Consider the following 14,415-nt stretch of genomic DNA (forward strand, 5'->3'; position numbering starts at 1 on the left):
ATCGTATTCGCTGTTGTTGTTGTTCTGGTCTTCAGTCCTGAGACTGGTTTGATGCAGCTCTCCATGTTACTCTATCCTGTGCAAGCTTCTTCATCTCCCAGTACCTACTGCAACCTACATCCTTCTGAATCTGCGTAGTGTATTCATCTCTTGGTCTCCCCCCTACGATTTTTACCCTCCACGATGCCCTCCAATACTAAATTGGTGACCCCTTGATGCCTCAGAACATGTCCTACCAACCGATCCCTTCTTCTGATCAAATTGTGCCACAAACTCCTCTTCTCCCCAATCCTATTCAGTACCTCCTCATTAGTTATGTGATCTACCCATCTAATCTTCAGCATTCTTCTGTAGCACCACATTTCGAAAGCTTCTATTCTCTTCTTGTCCAAACTATTTACCGTCCATGTTTCACTTCCATACATGGCTACACTCCATACAAATACTTTCAGAAATGACTTCCTGACACTTAAATCTATACTCGATGTTAACAAATTTCTCTTCTTCAGAAACGCTTTCCTTGCCATTGCCAGTGTACATTTTATATCCTCTCTACTTCGACCATCATCGGTTATTTTGCTCCCCGAATAGCAAAACTCCTTTACTACTTTAAGTGTCTCATTTCCTAATCTAATACCCTCAACATCACCCGACTTAATTCGACTACATTCCATTATCCTCGTTTTGCTTTTGTTGATGTTCATCTTATATCCTCCCTTCAAGACACCATCCATTCCGTTCAACTGCTCTTCCAAGTCCTTTGCTGTCTCTGACAGAATTACAATGTCATTGGCGAACCTCAAAGTTTTTATTTCTTCTCCATGGATTTTAATACCTACTCCGAATTTTTCTTTTGTTTCCTTCACTGCTTGCTCAATATACAGATTGAATAACATCGGGGAGAGGCTACAACCCTGTCTTACTCCCTTCCCAACTGCTGCTTCCCTTTCATGTCCCTCGACTCTTATAACTGCCATCTGGTTTCTGTACAAATTGTAAATAGCCTTTCGCTCCCTGTATTTTACCCCTGCCACCTTTAGAATTTGAAAGAGAGTATTCCAGTCAACATTGTCAAAAGCTTTCTCTAAGTCTACAAATGCTAGAAACGTAGGTTTGCCTTTCCTTAATCTTTCTTCTAAGGTAAGTCGTAAGGTCAGTATTGCCTCACATGTTCCAGTATTTCTACGGAATCCAAACTGATCTTCCCCGAGGCCGGCTTCTACTAGTTTTTCCATTCGTCTGTAAAGAATTCGTGTTAGTATTTTGCAGCTGTGGCTTATTAAACTGATTGTCCGGTAATTTTCACATCTGTCAACACCTGCTTTCTTTGGGATTGGAATTATTATATTCTTCTTGAAGTCTGAGAGTATTTCACCTGTTTCATACATCTTGCTCACCAGATGGTAGAGTTTTGTCAGGACTGGCTCTCCCAAGGCCGTCAGTAGTTCCTATGGAATGTTGTCTACTCCGGGGGCCTTGTTTCGACTCAGGTCTTTCAGTGCTCTGTCAAACTCTTCACGCAGTATCGTATCTCCCATTTCATCTTCATCTATATCCTCTTCCATTTCCATAATATTGTCCTCAAGTACATCACCCTTGTATAGACCCTCTATATACTCCTTCCACCTTTCTGCTTTCCCCTCTTTGCTTAGAACTGGGTTTCCATCTGAGCTCTTGATGTTCATACAAGTGGTTCTCTTATCTCCAAAGGTCTCTTTAATTTTCCTGTAGGCAGTATCTATCTTACCCCTAGTGAGAAAAGCCTCTACATCCTTACATTTGTCCTCTAGCCATCCCTGCTTAGCCATTTTGCACTTCCTGTCGATCTCATTTTTGAGACGTTTGTATTCCTTTTTGCCTGCTTCATTTACTGCATTTTTATATTTTCTCCTTTCATCAATTATATTCAATATTTCTTCTGTTACCCAAAGATTTCTACTAGCCCTCGTCTTTTTACCTATTTGATCCTCTGCTGCCTTCACTACTTCATCCCTCAGAGCTACCCATTCTTCTTCTACTGTATTTCTTTCCCCCATTCCTGTCAATTGTTCCCTTATGCTCTCCCTGAAACTCTGTACAACCTCTGGTTCTTTCAATTTATCCAGGTCCCATCTCCTTAAATTCCCACCTTTTTGCAGTTTCTTCAGTTTTAATCTACAGGTCATAACCAATAGATTGTGGTCAGAGCCCACATCTGCCCCTGGAAATGTCTTACAATTTAAAACCTGGTTCCTAAATCTCTGTCTTACCATTATATAATCTATCTGATACCTTTTAGTATCTCCAGGGTTCTTCCATGTATACAACCTTCTATCATGATTCTTAAACCAAGTGTTAGCTATGATTAAGTTGTGCTCTGTGCAAAATTCTACCAGGCGGCTTCCTCTTTCATTTCTTAGCCCCAATCCATATTCACCTACTACGTTTCCTTCTCTCCCTTTTCCTGCACTCGAATTCCAGTCACCCATGACTATTAAATTTTCGTCTCCCTTCACTATCTGAATAATTTCTTTTAATTCATCATACATTTCTTCAATTTCTTCGTCATCTGCAGAGCTAGTTGGCATATAAACTTGTACTACTGTAGTAGGTGTGGGCTTCGTATCTATCTTGGCCACAATAAGTTGTTCGCTATGCTGTTTGTAGTAGCTTACTCGCATTCCTATTTTCCTATTCATTATCAAACCTACTCCTGCATTACCCCTATTTGATTTTGTATTTATAACCCTGTATTCACCAGACCAAAAGTCTTGTTCCTCCTGCCACCGAACTTCACTAATTCCCACTATATCTAACTTTAACCTATCCATTTCCCTTTTAAATTTTCTAACCTACCTGCCCGATTAAGGGATCTGACATTCCACGCTCCGATCCGTAGAACGCCAGTTTTCTTTCTCCTGATAACGACATCCTCTTGAGTAGTCCCCGCCTGGAGATCCGAATGGGGGACTATTTTACCTCCGGAATATTTTACCCAAGAGGACGCCATCATCATTTAATCATACAGTAAAGCTGCATGCCCTCGGGAAAAATTACGGCCGTAGTTTCCCCTTGCTTTCAGCCGTTCGCAGTACCAGCACAGCAAGGCCGTTTTGGTTATTGTTACAAGGCCAGATCAGTCAATCATCCAGACTGTTGCCCTTGCAACTACTGAAAAGGCTGTTGCCCCTCTTCAGGAACCACACGTTTGTCTGGCCTCTCAACAGATACCCCTCTGTTGTGGTTGTACCTACGGTACGGCTATCTGTATCGCTGAGGCACGCAAGCCTCCCCACCAACGGCAAGGTCCATGGTTCATTCGCTGTGATTTCACAAATTTTACTATGTCCCTGCCTTGTATTAACTCTTGTAATTCGGCATTGTAGCGTATTCTCCAGCCTTCTTCCTCCCTTATTGGCCCACAGATTTTGCGTAGTATTTTCCGCTCAATGCTTCTTAGAGCATTTTTATTGTGTTCTGTCAGCGTCCATACCTCTGAGCCGTATGTGATAACTGGGCGGACTAGGGAATTATATATTAGCAGTTTAGTTTATATATTAGCAGTTTAGTTTATATATTAGCAGTTTAGTTTTTCTTGTAACAAGGCTATTTTTGAAAAGCTGCATATTTGCAAAGTAAGCTCTGTTTCCTGCTTGTATTCTTTCCCTTATAGCCTTTCCAATACTGTTATCATTTGTTATTAGGGCTCCCAAGTAGTTAAAAGAGGACACTCCATTGAAGCATTTACCATTGATGTTTAGGTTTTTAGGGGTTCTTCTGGCCTCAGATTGTGACATTACCATATATTTTGTTTTGTTTTCATTTACTATGAGGCCAATTTTTAAGGCTTCTGTTTCCATTGCCTGGTATGTTTCTAGGAGTGTATTGGTATTTCTTCCTACTATAGCAATGTCATCAGCGTATGCACATATCTGGCTAGTTTTCATAAATATGTGCCTCTTTTGTTGATTTTATTTACTGCACTATGCAGGGCTATGTTGAATAGGACAGTGGAGAGACTATCCCCTTGCTTCACACCTTTATTAAAGTCAAAGCTATCACTTGTTCTGCTAAGGACCTTTACTTTTGCTCTTGTCTCTGTCATTGTCATTCTGATTAGTCTTATTAATTTAGCTCATATACCAACTTCTTTCAGTACTCTGTATAGTTCTTGCCGATTTATGCTGTCAAAGGCTTGTTTGAAATCGATGAATTAGAAATGCAGATCTATATCATATTCATAGAACTTTTCCATCATTTGCCTTATCACAAATATTTGATCAGTTGTTCCTCTGCCTGGTCGAAAGCCACACTGATATTCCCCTAGTATGCCTTCTGCACACTTGTGTATCCTTTCGTTTCATATACTTGTGAAGATCTTATAAGCTGTACTTAGGAGTGTTACACCTCTATAGTTTTCACATGCTGTTCTGTCCCCTTTCTTATAAATGGGGACTATTATTCCAATTTTCCAATTATCTGGCATAGTTTCTATTTCCCATATATCTGATATTAATGTGTGCAGTTCCTTTATTACAGCCTCACCACCAGTTTTTATTAATTCAGCAATTATGCTGTCTTCCCCAGGGGCTCGATTGTTTTTTGACTTGTGCACAGACTGGGAGACCTCTTGTAGTGTTGGCTTTCTTGCCTCATTGGTTTCATTGTCTACTTCCAGCTCCACTCTTCCCTCCTGTGCAGCTGTCTCTTCATCTTCTAGGCTGGTGCTTAGTGTATCTTTGAAATACTCTGCCCATCTTCCCACTATCTGTTCTTCCTCCCTTATCATTTTCCCATCTTTACTGGAACAGGCCGTTGTTTTTGGGTGGAATCTATTCTTCATTTTGCCTATGGCATGATAGAACTTTCTTATTTCACTCTGTTCCTTTAGTTCTTCTAGTTCTTGAAATTTCTTCTTATTCCACTCTCTTTTCTTTCTCTTGCACAGTCTGTTAGCTTTTCTCCTTAATTCTCTATATTGTTCCACATTATTTCTGGTTTCTCTCTGTAGCACTTTTGTTCTTGCCCTGTTCTTTTCCTCTATTGCTGACCTGAAATCTTCATCAAACCACTCCTGGGTTCTTCTGTTCCTTCTTATGCCTATTATTTCCTCTGCAGCATCCTTAATGGCTTTTTCAAACCTGTTCCACCTTTCATCTACTCCTACTGTGGTCTCTTCATTGCTCAACTTTCTGCTTAGTGTTACTTGGTATTTTTTTACTTCATCAGGGATGTTCAGTTTGTCTGTATTCCATTTCATCATCTTTCCCATTCTGTTGCCCTTTGTTAGTGACAGTTTCTCTCTCAAGGCTGATTTTATCAAAAAGTGGTCTGAATCACAGTTTGGTCCTCTGCAGCTCCGTACATCCGTAACTGACGTGGAGTGGCGTGCGATCACTAAAATATGGTCAATCTGATTGACTACTCCATTGGCTGCAGACTTCCAAGTACCCAGATGGATTCTTTTATGTGGAAAGCAGGTACTTTTAATAATCATATTATTCCTTGCTGCGAATTGGCATAGTAAGTCTCCATTCTCATTGTCTTCTTCATGTAGTGAATATTTTCCAGAAACTCCATATGGATGTTCATTCCTCCCTATTTTTGCATTAAAATCTCCTATTACTAGCATCAGGTCATATTTAGGTACTGCACAGCATACTTTTTCCAAGTCTTCGTAGAACTGTTCTTTAATTATATCCTCTTTCCTCTGTTGGTGCATGTGGATTAACTATTGATATATTCCTAAATTTACCTTTTAGTCTGAGTCTGCACATCCTTTCATTTATAGGTTCAAATTCTAGTAGGCTTTTCCTAACTTCCCTAGTTATTATAAACCCTGTTCCAAGTTGGCCTGTTCTTTCTTCTGGTCCACTATATACCAATGAGTACTCAGGTTTATCTATCTGCCCATTCCCCTGCCATCTTATTTCATGTAGCCCTACAATATCATATTTGAATTTTAGAATTTCATTGGCTATTTCTTTCATTTTTCCAGGCTGAAGCATTGTCCTCACATTCCACGATGCTACTGTTAGATCCATTATCCGTTTCCTTTGCCGGGGTCGTGATACATGCTTTCCATCCAGTTTCCGAGGCTTCTGTTGAATTTCTGTAATATTCTTTTTTTTACAGTATGGGGTTATTAGCCCCATGCTCAACCCCCAACCTGGAGGACCAGGATTTGTATGAGGTTTATGATGTGTCGGCAGCTGGGCCAACACCTTGTAGATAGAGGTGGCTTAAAAGGCACGCTAGACTAACGCAGACGGGCGTGAAGTACTGGAACAGAATACGTAATTAATGCTATGAAGAAAAGTACGTAGCTGGTATAATACTTATCTTTAATCAATCATTGTGGTACATCGCACAAAGGAGACTTTAATTACAATCACTGTAAGGCTAATGGTGCCTTGCTAGTTCTTAGCCATTAACTTAGCTGAAGGCTATTATGTCTCTCGGCTAATGAGAGAGAAAGGCTTCGTACGTCTAGTCGCTAGCTCTGTCGTCCGTACAACTGGGCTGAGTTCGAGTCAGTCTCTCGAGACCTGCCTTGTGGTGGCGCTAGGTTTGCGATCACACAGTGGCGACACGCGGGTCCGACATGTACTACAGGACTGCGGCCGATTTAAGCTACCACCTAGCACATGTGGTGTCTGGCTGTGACACCACAGTTTACTCCTCTAGGGAAGCTGGCTTCACTACGCCTCTAGAGCCCTCCCTGCCCTATGTTGTGGGACACACTTTGTCTGGCTCCTCTGTCGAGACCAGTCCGGCTTGGGAGACCCTGCCAGTAGCTATGCTACCACCGGCATAGCTCTCGACTTCACCGAAGCACGCAAACCCTCCCGCCCGGCACTGAAGGTGCCTACTATAAGGCGGTGTCCCCTGGGAGGGATCAAGTGTGGATTGAACTGACGTAACTCGATAGTTCAAGGCACTATATGTTACGTTATATGAAATGGCCTAATCTTTGCTATGTGGAAGAGTAAAGTTAAGCACAATGGCACAGAAATATTAATAAATTACCATCTTATTTTCAAGTGTACTGGTGTTTAATATAGTTCGATTAGTTGAGAGTCATTAAATATCCGAATTGCCTTTAATGACTGATATTTACAGATTTATTAAAAGGAAAATTTGCCAAAGACCTTCAATAGCATTCATTCTGTCTTTAGGTTTGAATCTGAAAAGAGAATATAATCATGGTTTTGTCTAAGTTATTTATGCTATTGTTTAGATGTGTGTTTAAAATAATATTGTGACGTATTCGATTCTAAAACGTGGCCTTTCTTAATTACATTGCAGCAGTCAGCACCAGTTACACCACAGACCCAAATTTCATCAAATCCAGCTGTGTTTGGCACTGTTTGTGATAGTGGAGGAAGCATTAGTTCACAGGGCTCAACTCCACCAACCAATCTTTCTTCAGCTTGTCTGCTTGTAGCAGCTGCTGTTGGTCCTCTTGCACCAGGTTTCAAATTCCCAAAAACTAAGAAGGTAAGTCAAATTATTTTGTTTAGTAGTTCCACAGAATTCCATTGTTTGTTTGAAATAGACTGATCTAGAGGTATCACTCCAACTGCACACGTCCCACATCATTACAGAGCCTCCAACATCTTGAACTGACTTATCCCAACTGTTTATGTAATAATTTTTATATGTTTCTGGTAATATGTTGAAGAAATATAATTACAAATGTGGTAATGGAAAGTTCTGGTGGAAAAGTACTAACTCTCCAAATACTAGAGGCATTGTCATAGACAGTTCCATAAACAAGACTGAAAACTTCAATAGCTGTTGGACAAACCTTTTTTCGAGTAAGAGCGCATATGTACACACACACACACACATGGGCACTGGCACTAGATTTTTGTTTTCCTGGAGCATGCGGAGGTGATGGTGACTTGGAGGAATGGAGTAGGAGGGCACGACATTGAGGAAGGGGAGACTGCGGGGAAGAGGTTGTGGGTGCAGGATGAATTAAGTTTGGGTCCTGGGACAGGATACATTGTATGTGAAGCCAGGACTAGCTGAGATTGAGGCCAGGAGGATGGCAGAAAAAAAGTATATGTGCTGCAAAGATAATGCCTATTTATGTGGTTAAGAGAAGCTGTTGTTAGGGGAAGGATCCAGATGGCATGAGTTATGAAGTGGCTATTGAAATCCAGCTTGTTGTGCTAAACAGTGTGTTTGGCCCTCAGTGCTCAGCTTGGTTCTGGGCCACAGTTTAGTGGTGCGCATTCAGTTGTTTGGGCAACTGGGTGGTGGTCATGGGCTCATAAAATGCAGTGAAGAAAGTGCAGTAGATCTGATATATGACATCACTGTTTTCACAGGGAGCCCTGCCTCTGAAGTAATAGGAAAATCATGTGATAGCACTGGTGTTGGATATCATGGTTTGGTGTAATGGATGAGGGTCTTGCGTAGATTGATTGAACGGCAGGAAACCTCTCTGGGAGAGGCAGAAAAGATTGTGGGAAGGATGTTGCTCATTTCTGGGCACAATTATAGATAATCGAAGCTCTGGTGAAGGATATAATTCAGTTGTTCCAGTCCGAGATAATACTGAGTGATGAGACTTGTGCTTCTCTGCAGCTGGTTTCTGAGGACGATTGAAGGATTACAGGTGTATGAGGATATAGCATGGGAAATCTAAATCTATATGTAGACTTTGTTTGGGAGGGGGGGGGGGGGGGGGCAGCGCCTGTCCATGAATACCTTAGTCTGTGGTGACCTTCAGCATCTGGGTAAGGAAATTTCTGGTTGGCTATTCACAAGTGGCCAGGCAGTATGGGTGTGATATTTTTGCGTGGAATGGATGACAGCAATCAAATTGCAGATATAATGGGCTTGATAAAGCCATAAGTATCGATGGATCCCTCAGAGCAGTGGAGGTCAGTCTCTAGGATGGTGGGCACATTTACAAATCTTTAACATAATGCAGCGCGTCAGCAACCATATATGTATAGAAAATAAACAATTTTTTCAGCCTTCAGTTGCAAGGTAAATTTTACTCGTTTACCTAGGTTTCGATTCCAGTAATGGAATCTTCTTCAGAACCTATAAATTAAACCACATACGGACATATATTACTCACTGAAATGCATCATCAGTCCAATGATTGAATAATAAAGAAATCGTGATACTTACAAAAAATTAAATTATTTTGAGAGCCAAACACTGGCCATGTCACAGATTAAAAATTAAAACAATATAGACGCATAATCATAAGATTATGTCTGTCAAAATTAAAACCATTAAGGCGAACGTAGACAAAGCTACGCCGGCCAGAAATAAGGACCACATGTGAGCTGCACGGAAACTAGGCGTCGCGAGCAGTTCCCCGGCGAGGCTCGGCCGCGGCCAAGCGCATGCGCGTGCGCAAGCGCAGGTGCGACAGACAAACTGTCTCAAAATTATTTAGAGCAAATATACATATAAACAAAATGTGACTGAAAGCCGTCTTACAAATGGACAAACCTATCTATTGGTATGGCAACATTAAACAATTTACCTGAGAACAAACTATAAAGCCAAGGTATAAAAAAAATTTTACATTTAAATATTATAGTAAGAGGGTGAAGCCCCGCTACAGTAACTAAAAAATTAGTGTTGAAACCATGTGTGCTAAACATAAAATGTCTTTAACATAAAAACGCCTTAGGATACCACAAACTAGCTAGGTTCCTACACCATAAATTGAAAGAGAATTTTGTGTTTGAAAAAAACTTCTCCGTCAAAAATTCGGTAGACGTGGCCAACAAACTTAAAACTTTAGCCTGTTCTGACATCACAAAACTCGTATCATTTGATATTAAAGATTTATATACTAATGTACCTATTGAGCAGACGATGGGCATTATAGAAACCAATTTGCGATACCATAAAAAATTATCTGCCCCCGAGATCGATGAACTAATGATTCTGTCACGCACCACCCTCAAGTACAATTATTTCTCTTTCAATAATAAAATATATTCGCAACCCTGCGGTCTAGCTATGGGCAGCCTGTTAGCTGGTATCATGTCAGATATTTTTATAAACTCAATGGAGCAGATGTTTTTTCGGAATTATCCAGATTTGGCAAATAATATAATATTCTATGCGAGATATGTAGATGACTTGATGTTTGTGTTTGAAGGTTCCCATGAAGAGCTGGAACTGTTATTTACCACTTTCAATAACCTCCATGAAAAAATCAGTTTCACGCAAGAAAATCTGACAGCTGATAGGACCTTAGACTATCTCGATCTGACTCTATCCATTATTGGCAACAAAATAGATTTCAAAATTTTTCGGAAAGCAACCTATTCCGACATCATCATCCCAGCTGATTCCACCCATCCTCAGGCCCATAAAATGGCCTTTTTTCACTCGAGTATCCATTGAGCCCTTTCCATTCCGCTTTCGCCAGTCAACGAATTAAAAGTCCTCGAAAACATCACTCAGAATAATGGACATAATCCCAGTATAGTGAGACAGGTGTTCAACAAAAAAACACGAAAGAAGACTACCACCCTTTCCAGTTCAGGTACCCACAATCAACACCAGGCAACGAAATAAATATCAGTTCCCTTTATAGGTAACATATCCTATAAGGTAGGTCGTTTATTAAAAAACCTAGGGTGTAAAGTTTCATACTCTACCACCAACAACCTCAAAAAGAATTTAGTATATTCTCTGGATAAAGGTACTGATAAATCATCGCTGTCAGGTGTGTATAAGATCACGTGTGCTGAATGTCCTTCTTATTACATTGGCCAGACAGGAAGGGCCCTGTCTGTTAGGTTTAAAGAGCATCTGCCGACAAAAAGCGGTGATGGAAAATGAGGATCTTTATTTGCTGAACATCTGGTCCAAAAGGCGCATGCTCCCAAGCCTCTAAAAGACGCAGAGCTTTTGCATAATGAAGTCAAGGGATGCAGGTTAGACACCCTCCAAGAATTGCAAAATTTTTAAACATCTTATTATTGATAGAGACAACTTACTTAATGATCAGTTGCAACTAAAAAATAGAAGTTATTTCGAAGGATTTCAACCTTTACTCCAGTTGAGTTGACCCACAGTCCGCTTCGAATGGCCGATGCTGTTTCCCTATCTGCTTTGTCCCTTTATTATAGTGCGATTGTACATGTGTGTCTTTGTGTTTCGTAATATGCTTGGTAATGACACATAGTTGCTAAGGCGCATGCTCCCAAGCCTCTAAAAGACGCAGAGCTTTTGCATAATGAAGTCAAGGGATGCAGGCTAGACACCCTCGAAGAATTGCAAAATTTTTAAACATCTTATTATTGATAGAGACAACTTACTTAATGATCAGTTGCAACTAAAAAATAGAAGTTATTTCGAAGGATTTCAACCTTTACTCCAGTTGAGTTGACCCACAGTCCGCTTCGAATGGCCGATGCTGTTTCCCTATCTGCTTTGTCCCTTTATTATAGTGCGATTGTACATGTGTGTCTTTGTGTTTCGTAATATGCTTGGTAATGACACGTAGTTGCTAAGGCGTTTTTATGTTAAAGATATTTTATGCTTAGCACGCATGGTTTCGACACGTATTTTTTAGTTACTGTAGTGGGGCTTCGCCCTCTTACTATAATATTTAAATGTAAAGAATTTTTTATACCTTGGCTTTATAGTTTGTTCTCAGGTAAATTGTTTAATGTTGCCATACCAATAGATAGGTTTATCCATTTGTAAGACGGCTTTCAGTCACATTTTGTTTATATGTATATTTGCTCTAAATAATTTTGAGACAGTTTGTCTGTCGCACCTGCGCTTGCGCACGCGCATGCGCTTGGCCGCGGCCGAGCCTCGCCGGGGAACTGCTCGCGACGCCTAGTTTCCGTGCAGCTCACATGTGGTCCTTATTTCTGGCCGGCGTAGCTTTGTCTACGTTCGCCTTAATGGTTTTAATTTTGACAGACATAATCTTATGATTATGCGTCTATATTGTTTTAATTTTTAATCTGTGACATGGCCAGTGTTTGGCTCTCAAAATAATTTAATTTTTTGTAAGTATCACGATTTCTTTATTATTCAATCATTGGACTGATGATGCATTTCAGTGAGTAATATATGTCCGTATGTGGTTTAATTTATAGGTTCTGAAGAAGATTCCATTACTGGAATCGAAACCCTCCATGTGAAACAGGATAGGCGGTGATGTATGCCGGAACTCACAACAGAGTACGATGAGGATGCAGGCACAAGTGTTGCAGCAGACTACCCCTACATGTTCCCATGTTAACCGAATGACACCATCAGCTATGACAGTAGTGGGAAAGGGATCATTGAGAGTGGCCCTTGTGTCAATGGAAAAATATTGTCTTCACATTTCTTGTTGCACCAGGTTGATATTCATGTCCAGACACACAGTCATCCAGGCAAACAGTTACTCGGAAGTTGCTGTTTACCACAGATGCAGGCAGCAGAGGCAGTATTATACGATGCAGGGCATTCAACTGGGCTTTTACGGGACCCGTAGTAGTAATAGAAGACACTATGACAGCTGTGGAGTGTGTGAACATTATTGCAGACCACCTGCATTGCTTCAGACATGATGTCTTCCCCGGCAAATTTTCATTTGTCAAAGATTGTGAGAGAATAAGCATTGTCCACAAACTGATGTAAATCATTTAAAGTGAACCTTGTTAAGGGTAACCTACTTCAAGAATAGAATCTCTTTCTGTTTTTGATCTATTTGAAAACGAGCATTGCATGAATCTGCTAAATGAAGACATTCACCAGTATGGCGCAGTTAACTGCCCTGAAAAGGACCACAGCAAGTTGGTCAAAATGTCAGCAGTTTAGTTGCTTTAGTGTTTTATAATGATGTGGCCTAATGCCTAAACTTATTTTATTCAAAATAATACCAGCCGTTGAAGTCTATGAACTTATAATAGTGACGTGTGTCATTTATTTCATGGTCATGTGTAGATGGCAACACTAAGAAGAGGCATACACAAGAAATACAATTTGTGACTGAGTAGCATTAGTCCAAGTCAGAGCTGTAAGTTGAGGAGGAGGAGAGCTAACACTAAACTTTGACACAAGTGGAAAATAAACACCAAATAAAAATTGAGAGAGTTGAAACAGATGAAAGTCTGATAATATGTGTGAATGTACTTATTAGGAACAAATGAGAAAGTGTGCAGAGAAGTGAGGGTATGATGATTTCCCTTGTCTTACTGAGCACCCTGTTTCTACACAACATTTATGCCACTCATGAATCGTAGGCCTACTAGAAGGATCTTTAGCATACTTGGTATGGAAGTTATGCTGAAATTTTGTCACCAACTTCAATTCTTCAAACCAGAACACACAGGTAGGAAGCTCGGATCCAGTGAAGACAGCCATCTTTAACGCAACTGCTGCTAGCGCTCCTTATGGTGCAATTCGGCACTAGCGATTTATGTGAGACACAACTTGATGTATTTCCCTACAAACTGACACTACAGTCACCTCTGTAGGTACTATGAATTAATTTATGTGAATTTTCAAAGTTGTAAAGTCCTTTTTCCAACATGCTGTATAAAACTGTCTGTTGGCAGGTGTAATGACCTATGCCATGATGTAATCAGCTGTGCTTTTTTTATGTTTAAGGCAAATTTCAAACAGTTCCTAACTTAGAAATGCACAGACCTGCTGTGATATTAATTAATTAAAGCTCTCACCTCCAGCCACATGGAGTGGTTAAATTCCAACTTCTTTTTTAGCCAAGTACTGTTTGGTCACAGTCAAGTGGAAACTGACTGCCATGTCTTCTATGGTCTAATCTGTGTTTAGTTGTTCTGCTGGCCATCAAGTCACTTGTATTAGCTCCATCAACAAATACAGCAATATTGATCAATGGATAAAACTAATGTTTATCTTAGCTGTAGTGTATGTGGGGGGGGGGGGGGTCTATCCATATGAACTGGTGTCTGCATGCTCTCGGCCATCATCATCTGGCAAAGCAGTGTAGCGTTCTCAAGATGCTAGTTCCTTATCCCCTTCCGATGCCAAAAACTGCCACAAGAAATGAGCCACATGCAAAAGTTCTTCCATGAAAATGGCTACAATCATTGACAGATTTTGCAGGCAAGCCATTCCAGAGGAAATGTGCAGATAAAACACTCCTAAAGAACAATGTTATAAGATTGTGATTTTCTTCATTTTGTGTTTAGTGAGTGGGAAAATTAGCTGGCTGTCAAAGCTGAACAACATTACAGTAAATGAACTGAAGACACACATGAAGGTTGATACAGGATTCAGATCGCCAATGTAAATAACATACTTTGTGAGTTTGGCCACTATCATGTCTGGTAAAAAAAAGAAGGGCGCATGTGAAGCAATGTTAAACAGAACAAGAGATGTGTTTACGCCTATATTATCCCGAGAAATCATGCATGGCAGAACATGCTCGAGAATATAGATACCAAATTTCTTTCA

At 40.4% G+C, this 14,415-nt stretch overlaps 1 protein-coding gene across 1 annotated transcript in view; it reads left to right on the forward strand.

Moving 5' to 3' along the window:
* Nucleotides 1–14,415, forward strand: part of LOC126248208 (uncharacterized) — a 341,739-nt gene that overhangs the window by 271,192 nt on the left and 56,132 nt on the right. The window contains exon 16 of the mRNA XM_049949021.1: nucleotides 7,288–7,479. Coding sequence (XP_049804978.1) covers nucleotides 7,288–7,479 — 192 coding nt within the window. The remainder of the gene's footprint in view (nucleotides 1–7,287; nucleotides 7,480–14,415) is intronic.

This window comes from Schistocerca nitens, chromosome 3 (assembly GCF_023898315.1).
Source record: "Schistocerca nitens isolate TAMUIC-IGC-003100 chromosome 3, iqSchNite1.1, whole genome shotgun sequence".
Classification (NCBI taxonomy): Eukaryota; Metazoa; Arthropoda; class Insecta; order Orthoptera; family Acrididae; genus Schistocerca; species Schistocerca nitens.